This window comes from Canis lupus, chromosome 14 (genome assembly GCF_048164855.1).
Source record: "Canis lupus baileyi chromosome 14, mCanLup2.hap1, whole genome shotgun sequence".
Taxonomy (NCBI): Eukaryota; Metazoa; Chordata; class Mammalia; order Carnivora; family Canidae; genus Canis; species Canis lupus.
This window is the reverse complement of record NC_132851.1, coordinates 24906646-24923900: the sequence shown is the minus strand read 5'-3', so window position 1 is coordinate 24923900 and position 17255 is coordinate 24906646. Positions and strand designations below refer to the sequence as shown.

General features: G+C 44.5%; 1 protein-coding gene across 2 annotated transcripts in view; it reads left to right on the top strand.

Annotated features, from left to right (window-relative positions):
• Positions 1-16031, top strand: part of WASHC5 (WASH complex subunit 5) — a 58674-nt gene extending 42643 nt beyond the window's left edge. For both annotated transcript variants that reach the window (XM_072774472.1, XM_072774473.1), the window contains 9 exons: positions 2176-2338; positions 2729-2831; positions 2918-2997; positions 5804-5907; positions 6723-6852; positions 8613-8709; positions 9415-9568; positions 12216-12303; positions 15625-16031. In XM_072774472.1, coding sequence (XP_072630573.1) covers positions 2176-2338; positions 2729-2831; positions 2918-2997; positions 5804-5907; positions 6723-6852; positions 8613-8709; positions 9415-9568; positions 12216-12303; positions 15625-15681 — 976 coding nt within the window. In that variant the 3' untranslated portion in view covers positions 15682-16031. The remainder of the gene's footprint in view (positions 1-2175; positions 2339-2728; positions 2832-2917; positions 2998-5803; positions 5908-6722; positions 6853-8612; positions 8710-9414; positions 9569-12215; positions 12304-15624) is intronic.
• The last annotated feature ends 1224 nt before the right edge of the window (positions 16032-17255 follow it).

Below are 17255 nucleotides of genomic sequence, written 5' to 3'. Positions count from 1 at the left end.
TAATGTTCTATTTACTTGGGCCTGTGGACTCCTTGGTATATTAAAACTTTTTTTTATTATAAATTGCTCATCTTTACCTGTATAACTGTGGCACACTGCCCCATTGCAGGCACCAAACCTTCCACTTGTCAGATCCTGACCTTTGAAGATTATCTCCACACCCATCTGCTTTTCTAGCACTTCTCTTGCACACGACTTCTCAGTCGCTTGTCCAAGCTCTGGGTCTTAATGGTAGCTCTACGACAGGCACCAGCCCTCTGACCCCAGAGCCGGACTCTTAAACACTGAGCCATTCAAGGGCAGGCTGTGTAGCTTTGCACACAGTGGATTACAGTTCCTATCTGGTCAGATGGTTGAAAATCTCATATAATGAAAACCACCCTTAGGAATATTTTACATGAGCCCCATGGGAGAGACTTGCATGCTGCTTCTCTCATTGTGTCTGGTTTTCTTCCTTTTTCTGACTTGAGCTTCTGATGAGGCAACTAAGGTTAGGGGTACTAAGTCCAACTGAGGGAAGAGCCGACTCATATTTATACCCGTGCACATGCTCACTGAGGGGAATGGCTGGTGAGGTTTCCCAGGAAAAGATTCCTTTTCTTCTTTCTCTGTCCAGCAGTGTGTGCATGGTTGAATTTATGTAAGTTGAATGTCCTTATGACACAGCTCTTCTGTACTGCCTTCAGATTCTAGCTTATTTGGTCTCAGAAATTACACAACTTGACACACTATATATGAACGTCTTCCAAAAATTCAAGCACAAATGAGTTCTATCTATGACTCACGGACCAAAAAGAGTAAATGATCCAAAATTTTTTATAACTCCTGCTTTCTTGGTACCCATGGGTGGGTCACTGAAGCCCTTCTAGAAGACTCTCCACCTAGTGCCACATTAAGACTTGCAGAAAGGATTAAGCATTGGGTTTGGGATCTCCACGTCATAATAATGATTTATTCATCTACATTGGGAGACACTGGCGACACATTCAGAGTGCCAGCACTGGGTGATAGGGGCAGGACACTTTGAAGCTTAAAAGTAGAATGCACTTTCTGGAAATCTTGGTCTTTCCAAATGTAAGCCTTTCCTCCCAAGCTTTCTTTCAGTAAAAAGATGTCCTAGTTCCTAGAATTGGGGGCCTATTCATCTGTGGAGTGTACTGGAATTTCAGAGCCTGGGTTTCCACCCTATACCTGCCCAGTCAAACCCCAGGAATGGGCCCTGGGCATATATTTTTAACACACTTTACCAGTGATTTAAGGACCCTCTGCCAGCATTTGAAAACCAGTAAAATGGTGGTTAAGGATATGGTGTTAGAATCAGGCCTCACTAAGTTATTTCATCTGTAAAATGAGGGTCACACAGCTTGGATATTAAGCCATGATGAGGATGAAAAGAAAAAGTTCTTAGCACAGGACCTGACACCTAAGAGGTGCTCAGTAAATGTTGTGGTTATCATTGCTGTCAGCACACTTTTGAGTCTGAAAATCATTAATTGGTGACCAGACCCAGGAGGAAAGAGGAAATGGCTTTGTTGCCATAGTCACAAATTTCACTAGGTCAGCAGGACTCTAAGTTCCTTTCTTATCAAAATGGAAGTGAAGGGCAGCCTGGGTGGCTCAGTGGTTTAGCACCACCTTCAGCCCAGGGCCTGATCCTGGATTCCCGGGATCAAGTCCCACGTCAGGCTCCCTGCATGGAGCCTGCTTCGCCCTCTGCCTGTGTCTCTGCCTCTCTCTCTCTCTCTCTCTCTCTCTCTCTCTCTCTGTCTCTCATGATTAAATAAATAAAATTTTTAAAAAAGAAAAACAAAATGGAAATGAAACAAGACTCTTACTGCCTGGTCTCTGGGAATCTAAAGACCCTGTGGAGAGAAAACTCAGTTCTGTCTCCTCTCTGCTCGACTCCAAAGAACAGCCCGACCCAGTGGAAATGAATTAGTCAAACTGGTCACCTGGCATAGGGCAGGAAAAAGTGATTGCACTGAATTTGGCCCTCCTAGCCCTTTGGGCATTCACTGTGAGATATACTAGGTGCCTAGATGCAGAGGTTATTAAACAGATCGTGTAGCCATTGTTCCTCATGTCTGATGCCCAAATCCTGTTGCGTCCCACGTCTCCTCAGGATGAATTAATTCTGACCTGCTTTTGACTTTTGAGTTTTTGTTTTTCTTTTAGAATGACCTGTCACATTGACCAGCTGAACACTTGGTACGATATGAAAACTCACCAAGAAGTGACAAGCAGCCGCCTCTTCTCAGAAATCCAAACCACCTTGGGGACTTTTGGTCTGAATGGGTTAGACAGGCTTCTGTGCTTTATGATCGTCAAAGAGCTACAGGTGAGCATTTGGGTTTTGATGTGTGGTTCCTGCTTCCCTGGGAGAAATGAGAGGAGATCAGTTAGCTTTCCATTCATGCTTTCCTATGCCTACACCAGCCATACATATATGCTTCTTTTTAGGTAGATGAGAACTGAGGATAAACTAGAATTTCTTTGGCTAGCATAGTATTTTTTTGTGTAGACTGGTCTGGGGAGTTTCATGTGAGGAAGTTGAGACTCTCTCCAAGCGGGAGGATGTTTCTAACAGGAACCAGAAGTTACTGCCTCACTGTCATCCTTGATAGCGTTTTATGACTTAGGCTGTGTTCTATATAGCACTTCAGTTAACTGGAGCATTATTCATTTTATTCACTATGTTTGGTTCCTTGATTGTGTCTTCTTGTTTTAGAATTTCCTCAGTATGTTTCAGAAAATTATCCTGAGAGACAGAACTGTACAGGATACTTTGAAAACCCTCATGAATGCTGTCAGCCCCCTAAAAAGCATAGTAGGTAAGTGTTCTGAAAGTACCCTGAGATGAAGGTAACACTAGCTTTTCCATTTTTACTAAACAGAAAATTATATTTTACCCTTTCAGCAAACTCGAATAAAATTTATTTTTCCGCCATTGCCAAAACACAGAAGATTTGGACAGCTTATCTCGAGGCTATCATGAAGGTATGTTGTGGGAGAGAGGATGATAATCAATACAATGTTTTTTAAATTATTATTTTCTTACAACCTTGCTATCCAAGGAAAGCCACACTTCTTTCCTTTGTCATCAGAGCAAAAATACAGCACTTCAGTTTATTGTTATTTCTAAATTCACTTGTCCTTTATTGTCCTTTCTGGAGCTCTTCTTGTCTGGTTTTCATTGATTGGCCTCCTGTCACCAAAGAGAAGGTTTCTTTTTTTTTTTTTTTTTTTTCTTTCTTTTTTTTTGAGAACATTTCTTTTTAAACTGACTTCGGGCAAGAAGTGCTTTCACACAAAGAAATGGAAATCTTCCTCCCTCAGTGGTCTCCATCTTGACATAAGTTCATTTAATGAACTGCTCTATCAGTGTACAACTCTGAACTGGTGCAAGTAGGTGTTAGAACAGGACATTTGTCTCTGTCTCGCCTTGGGTCTGCACAGATTTTAGAAAGCCAAGTTCTCTGGGACGTAAGTTATCCTTACACCATGGATAGAACACTGTCGTCTTTAGAAATAAGTAAGAAGGGATCCCTGGGTGGCTCAGCAGTTTAGTGCCTGCCTTTGGCCCGGGGCGTGATCCTGGAGTCCTGGGATTGAGTCTCGCATCAGGCTCCCGGCATGGAGCCTGCTTCTCCCTCTGCCTGTGTCTCTGCCTGCCTTTCTCTCTCTCTCTCTCTCTCTCTCTCTCTCTCTCATGAATAAATAAATAAATAATTATTTTTAAAAAAGAGAAATGAGTAAGAAAGTACAATGAGACGATTTAACTTGTTGGATGGAAATCTCAGTGACTTTAGAATTCACTTGTCTGCTTTCCTGCCTTCACATTGTGGAGTCACTTCCAGGGACCCTCTGTGTCTTCTGTGTGTCTTTCTCTCATCATGTGATGATCCAAGACAACAATGCTTTGTTGAATGCTCGTTCTGTGCAAAGCATCGTCACTTACTGTGAGACACAGGGACAAAGGGAGCTCTAGCTGCTTCCTCAGAAAGCCCACTTACAGTCTAGTAGGAAAGAGTAGGTTTCCTGGCAGAAATCCAGTTCACACTTAAAAATATCACCTAGGGCAGCCCCGGTGGCACAGCGGTTTAGCGCCGCCTGCAGCCTGGGGTGTGATCCCAGAGACCCGGGATCAACCATGGAGCCTGGTTCTCTTTCTGTGTCTCTGCCTCTCCTTCTCTCTCTCTGTGTCTCTATGAATGAATAAACAAAATCTTTAAAATAAATAAATAAATAAAAATAAAAATATCACCTACCACAGGAAAAGCCTAAGCAGCTGTGGGAATATGGGGACATTCCATTCTCTTGTTTCCAATTATATTGTTCATTGAGAGAGTACTAATGGTGCCCCTGCCAGATTCACAATATATTTCCCATAATTGTAGTGATTTTTTTAGTTAACTTAGACTAGGTAACACAGACCTTTTGACTCGGCTGGATGTCCTCTTGTTAGATATGTCTGACAGTCCCTTAGCCACATGATTTCCAAATATTGAGAGCTTCTCAGACTAAGTTTCCAAGTGTTGGAAAACCCTTTAGGAGGAGTAGAGGATTACCTGAGGTTGGACAGACCTGAGCCTCAGCTCTGTGGGAACTTATAGGGAGGCTTCGAAGGGGTTCCCCAGGGACTATGACAGACCTCTGTGAGTTGTAATTGCTGGTAATTCAGTAATAACCAAGTATTTGTCTAAGTCGGTGATCTCTACATGAAGCCTCAAGGACATATTTGTCCTTTTGTCTTTTGCTAATCTGGACCAGTGATTTCTGTTATTCTGTGCTATTTGATGGTAGCCACTAGCCACATGTAGTTCCTGAGCATTTAGGATGTGGCCTGTGGGAATGAGAAACCGAATTTTAAATTTTATTCATTTTAATCAGTTTAAATGTAAAGAGCCACCTGCGGCTGTGGCTGGTGTACTGGTCAGTGCAACTCAACAGAAATGGAGAAAGACAATCCAGAGGTCACTCTAGACAGGAAAATAGTAGAATGAGTGCACCACCTCCCAGGCTGGTCAGCCTCCAGAATCTTATTAATGGCTCGTAGGAAATGAGAACCAAAGAGAAAACGTTGGTCACTGAGATTGAATATGTTCTAAAGAACAGCAGGTTAGGTTAAACCGCCTATATCTCTGCTTCTACTCCTAGACTGGTATTTCGAGGGAATCCTGGACATAGAGTATCTAGAATTAAACAAGGAGTACATGGGCCAGATAAAAGGTTGGAAGCACATTATTGAGTTGTCTTAGGGAACCCACTATTTTCTGGCCTTGCCCTGGTTTCATTTTTATTTATTTTTTTATTTTTTTTTTTCATTTTTAAATAATAATATTTTTGTACTAATGAAAAGTTTCTTATGAGAACATTTTTTTGGATTTTATTTTTTTCACATAAATGGAATAACACATAAATGGAATAAAACCTAGTAAGAATAGTGATCAGAAGTAACATATTTGAGGTTATTTAAGACTTTTAACTGTTACAAGCTCTTTTTATCTAAATAAGATTTTTTTTCTTTCTCTCTTAGAAAAGGCCTCTCTTTTCTTCTAACTTTGTAAAATATCAGACTTTGGGGATATTTGAGGTTGGCATACTGGACCTAATCCAGACGTTCCTTACGGGGTCCCTTGTGCTCCATCAGGGATGACGCTGGTCTTAGCCATGGAACTAGTCCAGGAAATCCTTAAAATGTTGTGACCCTTCCAGTAAAACACTGTCATCTTTGTATCTGCCTCCTCACCATCACTTGGAAGTGCTGTATGTTCGAGCTGGTCTTCCTCTTGCTTGTTCACAGGTCGGACAGATGCAGATTCTGAGACAACAGATTGCCAATGAACTCAATTATTCATGTCGGTTTGACTCCAAACATCTGGCAGCCGCTCTGGAGAATCTCAATAAGTGAGTGCCAGCATCTGAAATACCACCCAGGGGCCTGGATTGTTCCTTATCGATCAGAACCCTAATTTCTTCAGTATTTAGTCTTTTATGTTCTTTTTGGGTAAGGAGACTCTCTGAATTGATAGCTGCCTTCCCAGGGATAATCAAGTCTGTCTTTATAAGCCTCTTTCTTCAGCCTTGTCCCTTGGTCTTTGTCTGTCTGTCTCTCTCTCACTCACTCATTATTGATGGATTCATTTATTCAGTCAACATATATTGGTCACTTAGTACACATCAGACATTATGTTAAGTCCTTGTACAGATTGAGAAAGCATTTATTACCAAAATCCATGCCTGAATTTCTGCAGGACTGAGTCACTGATCATCCAGAGGGCAGTTCGAACTGTACTAATTACCAGGAGTGGCTGTGGGCACACATCCTGGAGCAAAGTCACATCCTCCATCTCACCAGCAACCTGCTCTGATTCCCAGCCTCTGCTTCCACATAAATAATCTTGTTCTTGCTGGTCAGTAAGTCCACGCTATTGACAGAGCAGTTATTGAATATGGTTCAGTCAATTCATAAAAATTGGAATGATGCAAGCATTTGATTTGGGTGAACTCCAAAAGATAAAATAATTCTAGGTCAGTTTTTCCACTTTTAAATAGCCAATCACAGGCACGGAAATGGAGAGTTCGAAGGATCAAGCTCTCATTTTACAGATGAAACCGAGGCCCAGAAGGATGATATCGTAGCCTGTGTTAACTGTTGTATGAATTGCGTTCATCCCTGACGGTGATCCCTGTTCTGTGGTGTCTTGTCTTTCTTCACTTAGGGCTCTCCTGGCAGATATTGAAGCCCACTATCAGGACCCTTCGCTTCCTTACCCCAAAGAAGACAACACGCTCTTGTATGAAATCACAGCCTATCTGGAGGCGGCTGGCATCCACAACCCACTGAACAAGGTCAGCGACCAAACTATGGAGCAGGGTGGTGGGAGGGGTGGGGCCACGGGGTGGGAGGGGAGGGGCCACGGGGTGGAGGGCGGAGCTATGTGGTGGAGGGGGTCACATGGTGGGAGGGGAGGGGCGGGGTGGGGCATGGGAGGGGAGGGGCCACGGGGTGCGGGGCGGAGCCACGAGGTGGGAGGGGCGAGGTTGTGGGACAGGCCGAGTGATGGGAGATGATGAGTGGTACCCGTGGAGATTTGGTGCAAGTGGCAGATCACTTGCTAAAACATTGGGAGAGCCTGGGTTCTAACCCTAGAACCTGCATTCCCCCCACCTGCGTTCTAGCTTCCCGCAAGTAATGGGATGATCACCCCTCCCCTGCCTGATTCGGGCCGGGGCAGTCGGGTGATTCAGTGTTTGCCACAGCTCCTTAGGAAGTGAGAAGTACTCTCATCTGTAGGAGATCGGTTTTAGGTTTGTCTGGGGTTTCGTATTTGAACTGCTGCTAAGTTATGGCATTGATCCTTGGTGCCCAAAGATGCTTCCCTCTTGGCTGACGGTAATCACACCCATCATCTGGGGCCGCAGACTCTCTTCTGCGATTCCCCCCGCCAGAAACCTCTGAGAGCTGAAAGTATTTTCACAAGCGGATGCCGGGTCTCATTTGGTGGCAGGCCTCGTCCCGCACTGACATAAGCCTGGCTGTACTTCTGTGAATATTCAGGTTTTGATGCAGAAATACCGAGGACTTTGATGATAGGCTGTTACCCTGGACCCTCATTACCTTTCTAAAATCTGTAAAATAAAATAAAAACAAAAAAATAATAATAATAAATAAAAATTAAAAAAATAAAAATAAATAAAATCTGTAAAATAGGAAATCGGTATGATCTCCTGGGTTTGGGACAAAGGATGATGAAGCTGAATAGCAGCGAACATTTTGAGTGCCCACCCCAGGCCAAGCACAGTTACCAGGACTATGGGTGAGGTCATCTGGTCTCCGCCTCCCCATGAAACGTGCCATTGTGTCACGTTCGTCCCGGGATGAACATTTTATGAGTGAGGCTCAGAGCTGATGACTTCCCCAGGGCTCCAGGCTAGAAGTGCCGGAGCCAGGCAGTCTGAGCAGAGCTGGGTCTCCCAGCCAGAGTGCTGCCCTGCCTCCCAGAAACTGAGGGAGGGAAGCAGGGAGGGCAGGACGTGGCCAGGTATGTCCTGACCATACTGTCTGCACTGGAGCTAGTGAGTCACTAGCCTGCTCCTTGACATTGCACAAGAGGAGGCAGATGACAAACGAGACACACAGCTGCTTGCTTGCTACCTGGGCAATCCCACTCACTGCTGTGTGGATCTTTCCTTCTTTGGTCCTGCCCTGCTCTTTCCCTCCACCCCCACCCCCCACCGCCCAAGCCTCTCCCTGCAGCTCTTGCTGGAAGTGACTGCATCTTGCTTTCCGTCCCATTCTTGCTCATCACCAGTTTCCCTCTCCCTTTGTGGACCACATCAAGAAGATTCCAGAGGACAGTAACTGCTAATGTCTAAGCAAAATTGCTCCCTTCCCAGAAGGGCTCATTTTTTATATAGGTACCTAGGATTGCAGGAGGCAGTGGTGTTAAATCCAACTCTGCAGGGGGCAAATTAATGGAGCCATCCTTGTTTTCGGTAGTCCGAAGAGCACATTGAAATAAAAATGGAAGCTTCCATTTGAACATGCAGTTCTGAGGTATTGGGCATTGGGAAGAAACTATCAATTTTTCTTTCCTTTCTCTTTGCAGATATACATAACAACAAAGCGCTTACCCTACTTTCCTGTTGTCAACTTCCTATTTTTGATCGCGCAGCTGCCAAAACTTCAGTACAACAAAAACCTAGGTACCGTGTGACATTCCTTGCAATAAGTCACAGTAACACAGGGACGGATTAACAGCCAATCAAACAGCTCTTTGTTTGAAGAATGCTGTGTCACCTGTGAGGTCTCTCCTTAGTCAAATTCATGTCAATAAAAGGCACTTGTTTGGCCCTGTGAAGTACAGCATCCCTTCATGCAGTGTAGACAGTGCATTCATTTACCATTAGCCAAGGCTACGCCACCCTTAAGTTCCAAAGATTAACCAACTTGTAAAATGTGCAGGGTCATTGTTTCTCTTGGTTCTTTAATGTCCAAGTAGCTGATTGTGGTGTGAGAGAAACTTCTTGTGGTTACCATCCCATTCTCACAAGTGGTGTGTGGTATGAAAAGTAATAAGAGGGGCGCCTGGGTGGTTGAGTCGGTTAAGTGTCTGCTTTTGGCTCAGGTCATGATCCCAGGGTCCCAGAATCGAGCCCCACAGTTAAGCTCCCTGCTCAGCACATGGTGATTATAAAAATCAATCACCATTTTATTAATGTTGCATCAGACCACTGGAAGCCTCCACCCGTCCTGGGCCTGATTCACACTGTAGTCCAGAGTTGTTATTCCCTCCTAGATAGTCGTCTGCCAGGGATGGTCCGGTCCCCAAACATTGTGACAGTCACAAACATTGCCAAAGGCCAGCGCTTCACTTGGTGGCCTGGTTCCTAATTTGTCGCTCCCCACAGGAATGGTCTGCCGGAAACCTGCTGACCCTGTGGACTGGCCGCCGCTCGTCCTGGGGTTGCTCACCCTGCTGAAGCAGTTCCATTCCCGGTACACAGAGCAGTTCCTGGCGCTCATTGGCCAGTTCATCCGCTCCACAGTGGAGCAGTGTACAAGGTACCGAAGGCCAGCCCAGAATAAAAGGAATTAGTTAAATGTTATAGGGTGGGCTGTGCACCTTGCATCCCAAAGTCCTCTTATCATCTCCTTACTAGAGACGGAACCTGGCTGCTTCCCCTGCTGTGTGAAGCAATTCAGGGCCCACCTTGATTGCAGCAACTAAAGGTACCCTTCCCCTCACTTAGCTCCCCTGCTGGGGGAGCCCCCTCAATGCACTCCACAGTGATTTGGCAAGAATGAGGAAGTCGTGACCAGGGTTAGCTGCCCCCGCGGAGAAGAGAGTGCAGGCCTGTTCCTCTGCTGTCCTGGGTGCTGTGCTCAGAGCTCAGGGAGCCCAAGCCCTCCGGGGGGCCACTGGCGTGGGCTGGCCCCATACCTGTCAGCTAGAGTCAGGGGGCACGCCCGTGTCAGAGCCCGGGCAAGGCCTGAGGTCGCGGCCTATGAGGAAACAGAAATCACACAGAAGTTCCTACTAGATACAAATGCTCATAAACTGTTTTTTCTGCCCTGCCCCCAAAGTGTGGCTTTTCTAGGATAGAAAAAGAAGTTATGTGCATGAGGTGCTGAGTCCTGAGCCTCCTTCTCTGTCACCCTAAAGGATCAGGCCCCTAAATAAATTCCTCTGGCATGTTGCACATCCAAAGTCTGGAAGATTACCACTTGGTCACTTTTGTCACCATAACTTAAAGACTAATGAGAATGACCTTCCAGGGCCTCACAAAGCAGCTCTCCCCAGATGGGATTTCAGGGACCCCCGGCAGGAGTCCTTCAGCCTCTGCAGGGATCCACCCACCCATGAGGCACCGTCACCTCTCCGGACAGCACCGAATGCTGCTGGAAGCATGCTCGTCACGGGAGGGTTGCTGATTGTGACAAACAGAGAATCTCTTCCCGTCTCTGAGATGTCACTCATGTGCCTTCCTCGGTGCCCTGCAATTAGAATAAATGCAGCCTCCTTCCTTTGCTTCACCCCACATTGTGAACGTCAGGTTGTTGCCTTAGGGCTTCTTTCTCTTTAGATGGGCTGCGTCCACGTGCTCCTGGTCACTCTGCTGTGGCTGCTCACCATGTCTGTGACTTCTCCCTGGGGCTCCAGTTTGCCATTGACCATCTTAATATTTCCCAAGCTTGTACTGAGACTCTAAAAGCAGCTGACCCCTGGAGCGGACCGCTGGGTCCTGGGTGGAGAGCCATGCAGCTGAAATCGCAGGACTAGGTTCCTAACCTCTGGCGTACACACGTGGCTCCTAGGGATCTCAAATTCTTAAATCCTCGCATCTTTTTCCCAAGAGCCTCAGTCAGGCTCATTCTTCCCCATCTTAGTTAATGGACCGAACAACAGACACTGGATGTTTTCTAGAACATGTGGTGAGGCTTGGTTCAAACAGCAGACTTTTTTAACACTTGAAAAATAGAAGGTAGCTCAGAAGGATAGGGAAGTCTCTGAAGCAAAATCACAGCAATTACAAAATGAGATCGGTTGCAGAGAAAGGCAGCAGGCACCTAAAAACCTAGTGCCTCTGGCTCTGGACCACAAAGAGGCAGCCATGGGCTGCAGTTCGGGGGAGTACAGCATGACTGGGAAGAAACCTCCACTCATGGCCCCCCCAGCCGTAGCTCCCCATCCTTCAAGAGTTGGCAAGTCCTCTTCCTGGCTCTTCTTCACTACTGGCTACGAAGTGTGGCTCTCGAGCCGCATGCTTCTGGGGACCCTGACAGAGGTCATCAGGAGACAGGTGCCAGGCTGCAGCTCCGTGTTCCTGATTCGGCCAAGGGAAGTGACCTAAGGAATCATTAGGGAAATAGATCAGTAATCCAGTTCCATGAAATCCTTTGTTAATCAGAAAATGCCAATCTTTACCTAAATTGGAAATAGTTGTGTTAAAAACTCCTTCCGGTGTGCAGTAGGAATGTGCACTCCGTAAGAAGACTGTTGTGTACTTTGCTGCGTTCCCAGCTCTAGGTCAGTGCGTGGTAACACAGCTGTGTGAATGGACAAGTGAGTAGGATCCCATATGGAAAGTCACTAGATGCTGTATTTATTCGACCTTCAAATATATAGTAATGTGCAGGTGCAATCACATGCTGCAAACAGAAAATAAAGACATGACTCAGGCTTTCAAGGAAACCAGCATATGGACAACTGAAAATTTGAGAGCCTAGGGGGAAGATCCTAAGTATAGTAATAACACAGGAAAAGGCCACCTGCCCAGAGGAGTCAGGGAGGACTTCCAAGGGAGGCAGAACCTGGAACTGGAAAGATGCCTAGAAGTTTACTTTCAACCGCACAGGCAGAGCAAGATGTAGCTGCAGAGACCAGTGGCATGGGGAGGTGTGGCCTCTTCGGGGACCTGTGAGCTATTGAGTCATGAAGTGCCGAGGGGGTGAGAGACAGGAGGCTGGACACCCGGTGGGTGCTACGTCGTGGAGGCCCATGCAAATCATTCGGCGCAGGCTTTATCTTTTAGATCATGTTCTAAAGACCTGCCGGCAGGATGATGATAGGAATCAAGAGGATGTTCTAGAGATTTGTTTCTCCCTTGACTTCACTTAGTAATCTGTCATTTACTTAGTCTTTCAGTATTTTGACTGAGGTCTAGCATGTGCAAAGCCGTTAACTGATCCAGATTGTTCTCCGTTCCAGCCAGAAGATACCTGAAATGCCTGCAGATGTTGTGGGCGCCCTTCTGTTTCTGGAGGATTATGTTCGGTACACAAAGCTACCTAGGAGGGTAAGCGATAAAGAACATTACTAAAGCCCTTGTTGTAAAAAGATGGCATTATGCGTGGCCCTGGCCTCATTAGGAGTGGAGTCGCTAGCTAGTCCCAGTGGATGCTCCCAGCCCCAAGCCCCTGCTCCGCCCCACGGCGAGGGCGCCTCCCTTCACCCTGTGCTTCACAAGCCCAACTCACACCATTTCCCCACTCTTCTCAGTCTACCACGGCCTCCTCCTGTGAGCCACTCACCCAGTCCTGGTCCTGGTCCTGGTTCCAGAGCAGTTCAGATGGGCAGTCCAGGACAGAAGTGGCCAGGGCAGGGAAATAATTTTGTGTTTGGTTTTTTTCCTGTCCACAAAAACCTGGTTCCCACAGCAAGTTTGATTGTGTTCACACCACACCTAAAATTATATTTGACCAGGGTTTCCGATAATGGCTTTGTTTTACCTTCTAAGGTATTCTTTCCTTTTCCTGTTTCACTAGTAATTCCACTTTGGTAAGTTTTTAGCTCAAAGTACAGAGCTTGATACTAAAATATAAAAGAGTTTTGATAGCTTCTGAAAAGCCATTCTGATTTTTTTTAATTAGTATGTTAGGGATCAAAGATACTTTTTTATAATGAAAGCCGATGTATTAAAAATTAACTAGCAGCATTCCCATTAAAATCAGCACTATTACAGTAACACAGCCATACTGACTGTCACTGCTAGTTTTGTCGTACAGGTTCAAGGCAATAAAACAAGAAGTGACCATTTAAAAATGCATAAAGAAAGGAAGACAAATTTGTATTATTTATTGAGGATGTAATTGTCTTCCTTGAAGTTCCACTAGAATCATGTGGAAAACTATTAAAATAATAAGCATATAGAAAAGCAGATTAGACAATGTACAAGGTAAACAACACTAATAACCATTCAAAAATATGTGAAAAATATCCCATTCACAGAATTAACATATAAATAATATAGCCAGGAATAATAATCTCTATAAGAAACGCAGTTTAGAAAAAATAATTTAGAAAAAACTATAAAAATTCGAAGTCCATCTCTCTGAATGCGGAAACTCAAATAGTACCTCAAATAGGAGTTCTTATTATTTCAAGAATTATTACAGCTGTGATCAAAATCCTAGATAATTTTTTTACCTTGAGGGACGAGAAAATTTTTGAAAATTTTAAAGAACTCAGGCCAAATGTAGGATTTTTTTTAAAAGAAGATATTAGGGACACCTGGGTAGCTCAGTGGTTAAGCATCTGCCTTCGGCTCAGGTTGTGATCCCCAGGTCCCGGGATCAAGCCCCACATCAGACTCCCTGCATGGAGCCTGCTTCTCCCTCTGCCTCTGCCTCTGCCTCTCTGTCTCTCTCATTAATAAATAAATCTTTAAGAAATAAAAATAAGATATTAAAAACATATCAAATATTTTAAAATATTGAAAACTACAAAAATGAAAATAGTGTAATACTAGTATGAAACCCAATGGATGGATCAGTAGACCAGAATATGTAGTCTAAGAACAAATCCTGGCACATACAGTTGCATATGAGGAAAAGTAGCCTATCAAATGAGGGAAGAAAGGAAATATTTTAGTCAGTAGTGCTGGCATAGTTAGTTCACTATGTGGTTAAAAATCAGCCAGCTAGTCTCTTCACATCTTCCATGTATCAAAATAAATTACAGATCATATGGAAAATGGAACCAATAAATTCAGAAATTTTACACAAATATGTATCAGCTCTCAGAAATTTCTATGTAAACATCCAAAGGAGGAAATCATAAAGAAAATTTAGAGGTTTGATCTCTTAAGAATGCTGAATGTAACTAAACAGTTCTGTCAAATGTCTCTTAATTTAAAAACAAAATTGGGGAAACTATTAACAAAGGACTGGTTTTCTTGATTTATAGCATGTTCTTTTAGATCAGTAAGAAAAAGAACCAACCCAATAGAAAAAACAAAACTGGGCAAGGGATAGTAACAGGTAGCTTTCAGGAAAAGAAATACAAATAGCAAATAAACATTTGTAAAAATATTCAGCCTTAAGTGTCAAGCCTCAAGTGTCACAAATCAAAATAACAGAAAAATTCCTGTTTCCACTAATCCAGTTTTTCATTCCAGTTGGTAAAAAAGTTAAATGTTGAGTTCGCACTGCCTGGAAGGGTTTGGAGAAACAGGACTTCTGAGTACTGTCAATGGTAGTGTGGATTGTTTATCCTATGGGAGGGCAATTTGGCTTTATTTAAAAAAAAAAAAAAAAAGGGCAGCCCGGTTGCTCAGCAGTTTAGTGCCACCTTCGGCCCAGGGCATGATCCTGGAGTCCTGGGGTTGAGTCCCACAACGAGCTCCTGCATGGAGCCTGCTTCTCCCTCTGCCTGTGTCTCTGCCTCTCTCTCTGTCTCTCATGAATAAATAAATAAAATCTTTAAAAAACAACAACAAAAACCTTCGGATAAACTCACCTGTTCCCAGCAGTTCAACCGCCTAGAATATCTGCTGGATATATGAGCGCAAGGTCACAAGATATATGTGCAAGGATGTTTGTAAGACTTAGCAGAGGTAAAAGATACAAGGTTATGTGATCCTAGTTTGTTTTTTTTAATGTGATCCTGATTTTGAGTGTGCGCACATGTGCAAACTAGAGGGACTCATTATAAAGTAATTTCATTTATTCAAGTATCAGTTTGTTTTCTATAAGGGATTGACAGATTATTTCTTTTTTTACATTCCTCTGCATTTGCTAAATTTCCTCTAAATAGCAGGTGGTATTTCATAATCGGAAAAAAAAAATTAAACGTCGCTTTGAAAAACTGCCCATTTCTAGCAGTTGGAGGTGCCGTGGCCCTGCATTCTCCCATTCGCCCTCCTCCACACCCCCTCAGGGCTTCCCCAAGAGCAGGCAAGGAGGGTGGCATGCTTTGGAGGCCCACCCTCCTCTTTGCTCTCTAGCCTGTCATTTGCTGTTCTTTGGTCATCACACTTCACAACTGTGAAGTGAGCTGAGCTGATCTGTTGGCACTTCCCGGGGCACACACGTTCCCCGCAGACCCAAGTGCCTGTGAGCCCCGGGCGTTCGGCAGGTGTGGAGGTGGAGAGCGCTGCATCGCAGCCCCTGCAGCCCCTCTGCTCAGCAGTGCCAGGAAATCTGACCCCGGGGTGAGGAACAGCAGAAATACAGGCCAGCAGTTCATGGAGTGGCCCACTCACCTCTGCATCCAGCCCTTGCCTGTCACTCGCCTTGCTCCAAAGGATATTTTCATTTAACTTTCGTTTGTAGAATTCTGAATTCGTTCCGAATTCTCCTGCTAGCAATCACTTAACGCTCCTGTTTCATTTCTTTAGGTTGCCGAAGCACATGTGCCTAATTTCATTTTTGATGAATTCAGAACAGTCCTGTAATTTTTTTTTTTGACATCTGCTCCTTCAGTCAAAGGATGGCCCTTAAATCTTCCCATTACTAAAATGAATTTAGAAGCGAAGAGACTCAGCTGCTCACAGAACTGCATTGTTCCCCCCTCAGTGGTGAGAAACATGGGATATTCTCAGTAAGATGCATCTCACGGCCCTAGTTAATGTAATGGTTTCAATCATGGTATTATATGCGATTTGTATCATGTAGAAGCAGAACACACTTTTGTACTGCCTCTTATAAATGCTGAATGTAATTGTTACGTATAAATCATTTAGTTTTGTGTTCTAAAGAACTATTTGTGCGACTCTGGATTTTCAGTAAAATAGTACTGCCAGTACCCAAAGTTGTCCTTCTGCGTTTGATTACAAAGTTGTATATTCATCCGTATATTCATCCTGTAAAAAAGAAAAGTTCTCTGGAAGGTAAGAGGTGAATCGGATAGGTCCCGTGGGTGCACCCCCCAGAGGCTGGCAGGCACGTGGCAATAGCTGGACCAGTAGCAAACACAGAGACCACGCAGTCCATGGACCACGCGTGGAAGTTTCTTGGTGACTGAGGCTCACTGTGCTCGTCCGGTCACAGAGACCCCGGGGCATTCCCAGCATCCTTCTTCATTCCGACTTCAGCTGCTCCTTCCATCCTTTCCTCCCTCCCTCAGCAACCTGAGCCCCACCCCAGCAGCCTGGCCTAGTCAAGGCCGAGCACAGAATTTTAAAAGCAAATCGCTGCCCAACACATGAGTTCAGAAGCATTGCCCACGAGAAGGCCAGCACGGCATGAAAACTTAGCCAGTCGGTCCCTGGCCATCCTCCAGCCACATCTCAAAATTATCTTGCTATTCTCCACTTGTAATCAGTAACTGCATGAAGTGAGATCTTTGGCTGTGGAAGTGGCCCCCAAAGAAAGCCAGCTGCTAAAAAGGCCAAATCTAAGAAAGTGAGATTTTAACCAGAAAAGTGTGGGATACCCTAGAGGGGACTTTCACAGAACCAAACAAATGCGTCTACCATGTGCTGCTAAAAGGAGGCAAATGATGTAGGTGACTGATGCCACGAGTGATTTGGCTACTGACCAGTCGTCAATGGAGAGACCTTACAAGGTGAAAAAGAGAAATTTTTGAGTCCTTTGGCCCTTATCATTATAACCTGAAGAAGTTACTTAACATTCCAGGGTATGTTTTATTGCTCTTTCAGGGGGAGCACCTTTAGTGGTACCTGGGGATTTACTGAAATTCCTTGATACCTTTCTGATGTCCATAATCTCTTCAAATGTACTAAAACCCAGTGAATTCTGATTTCTAAGCATTAGGCCAGATATTACGAGTGCAAATTTGTTCATCCACTGTTTCTTGAAATAAGCCTAGCCTGGCTAATTCATATTCTAGAGTAGAACTTACAAAGCCCTGATTGCGTTCCTGTAGGAAAGGGGTATATTCAAAGAACTCAGAAGAGAATTTTATCAAGTTGCCTCGGTGGATACATGAGGAAAATAAAGTCCAGAGATTTTAAGGGAACTTCCCCAACACATTATTTCACAGAACAGGCTTCCCTCCGCATTTTCC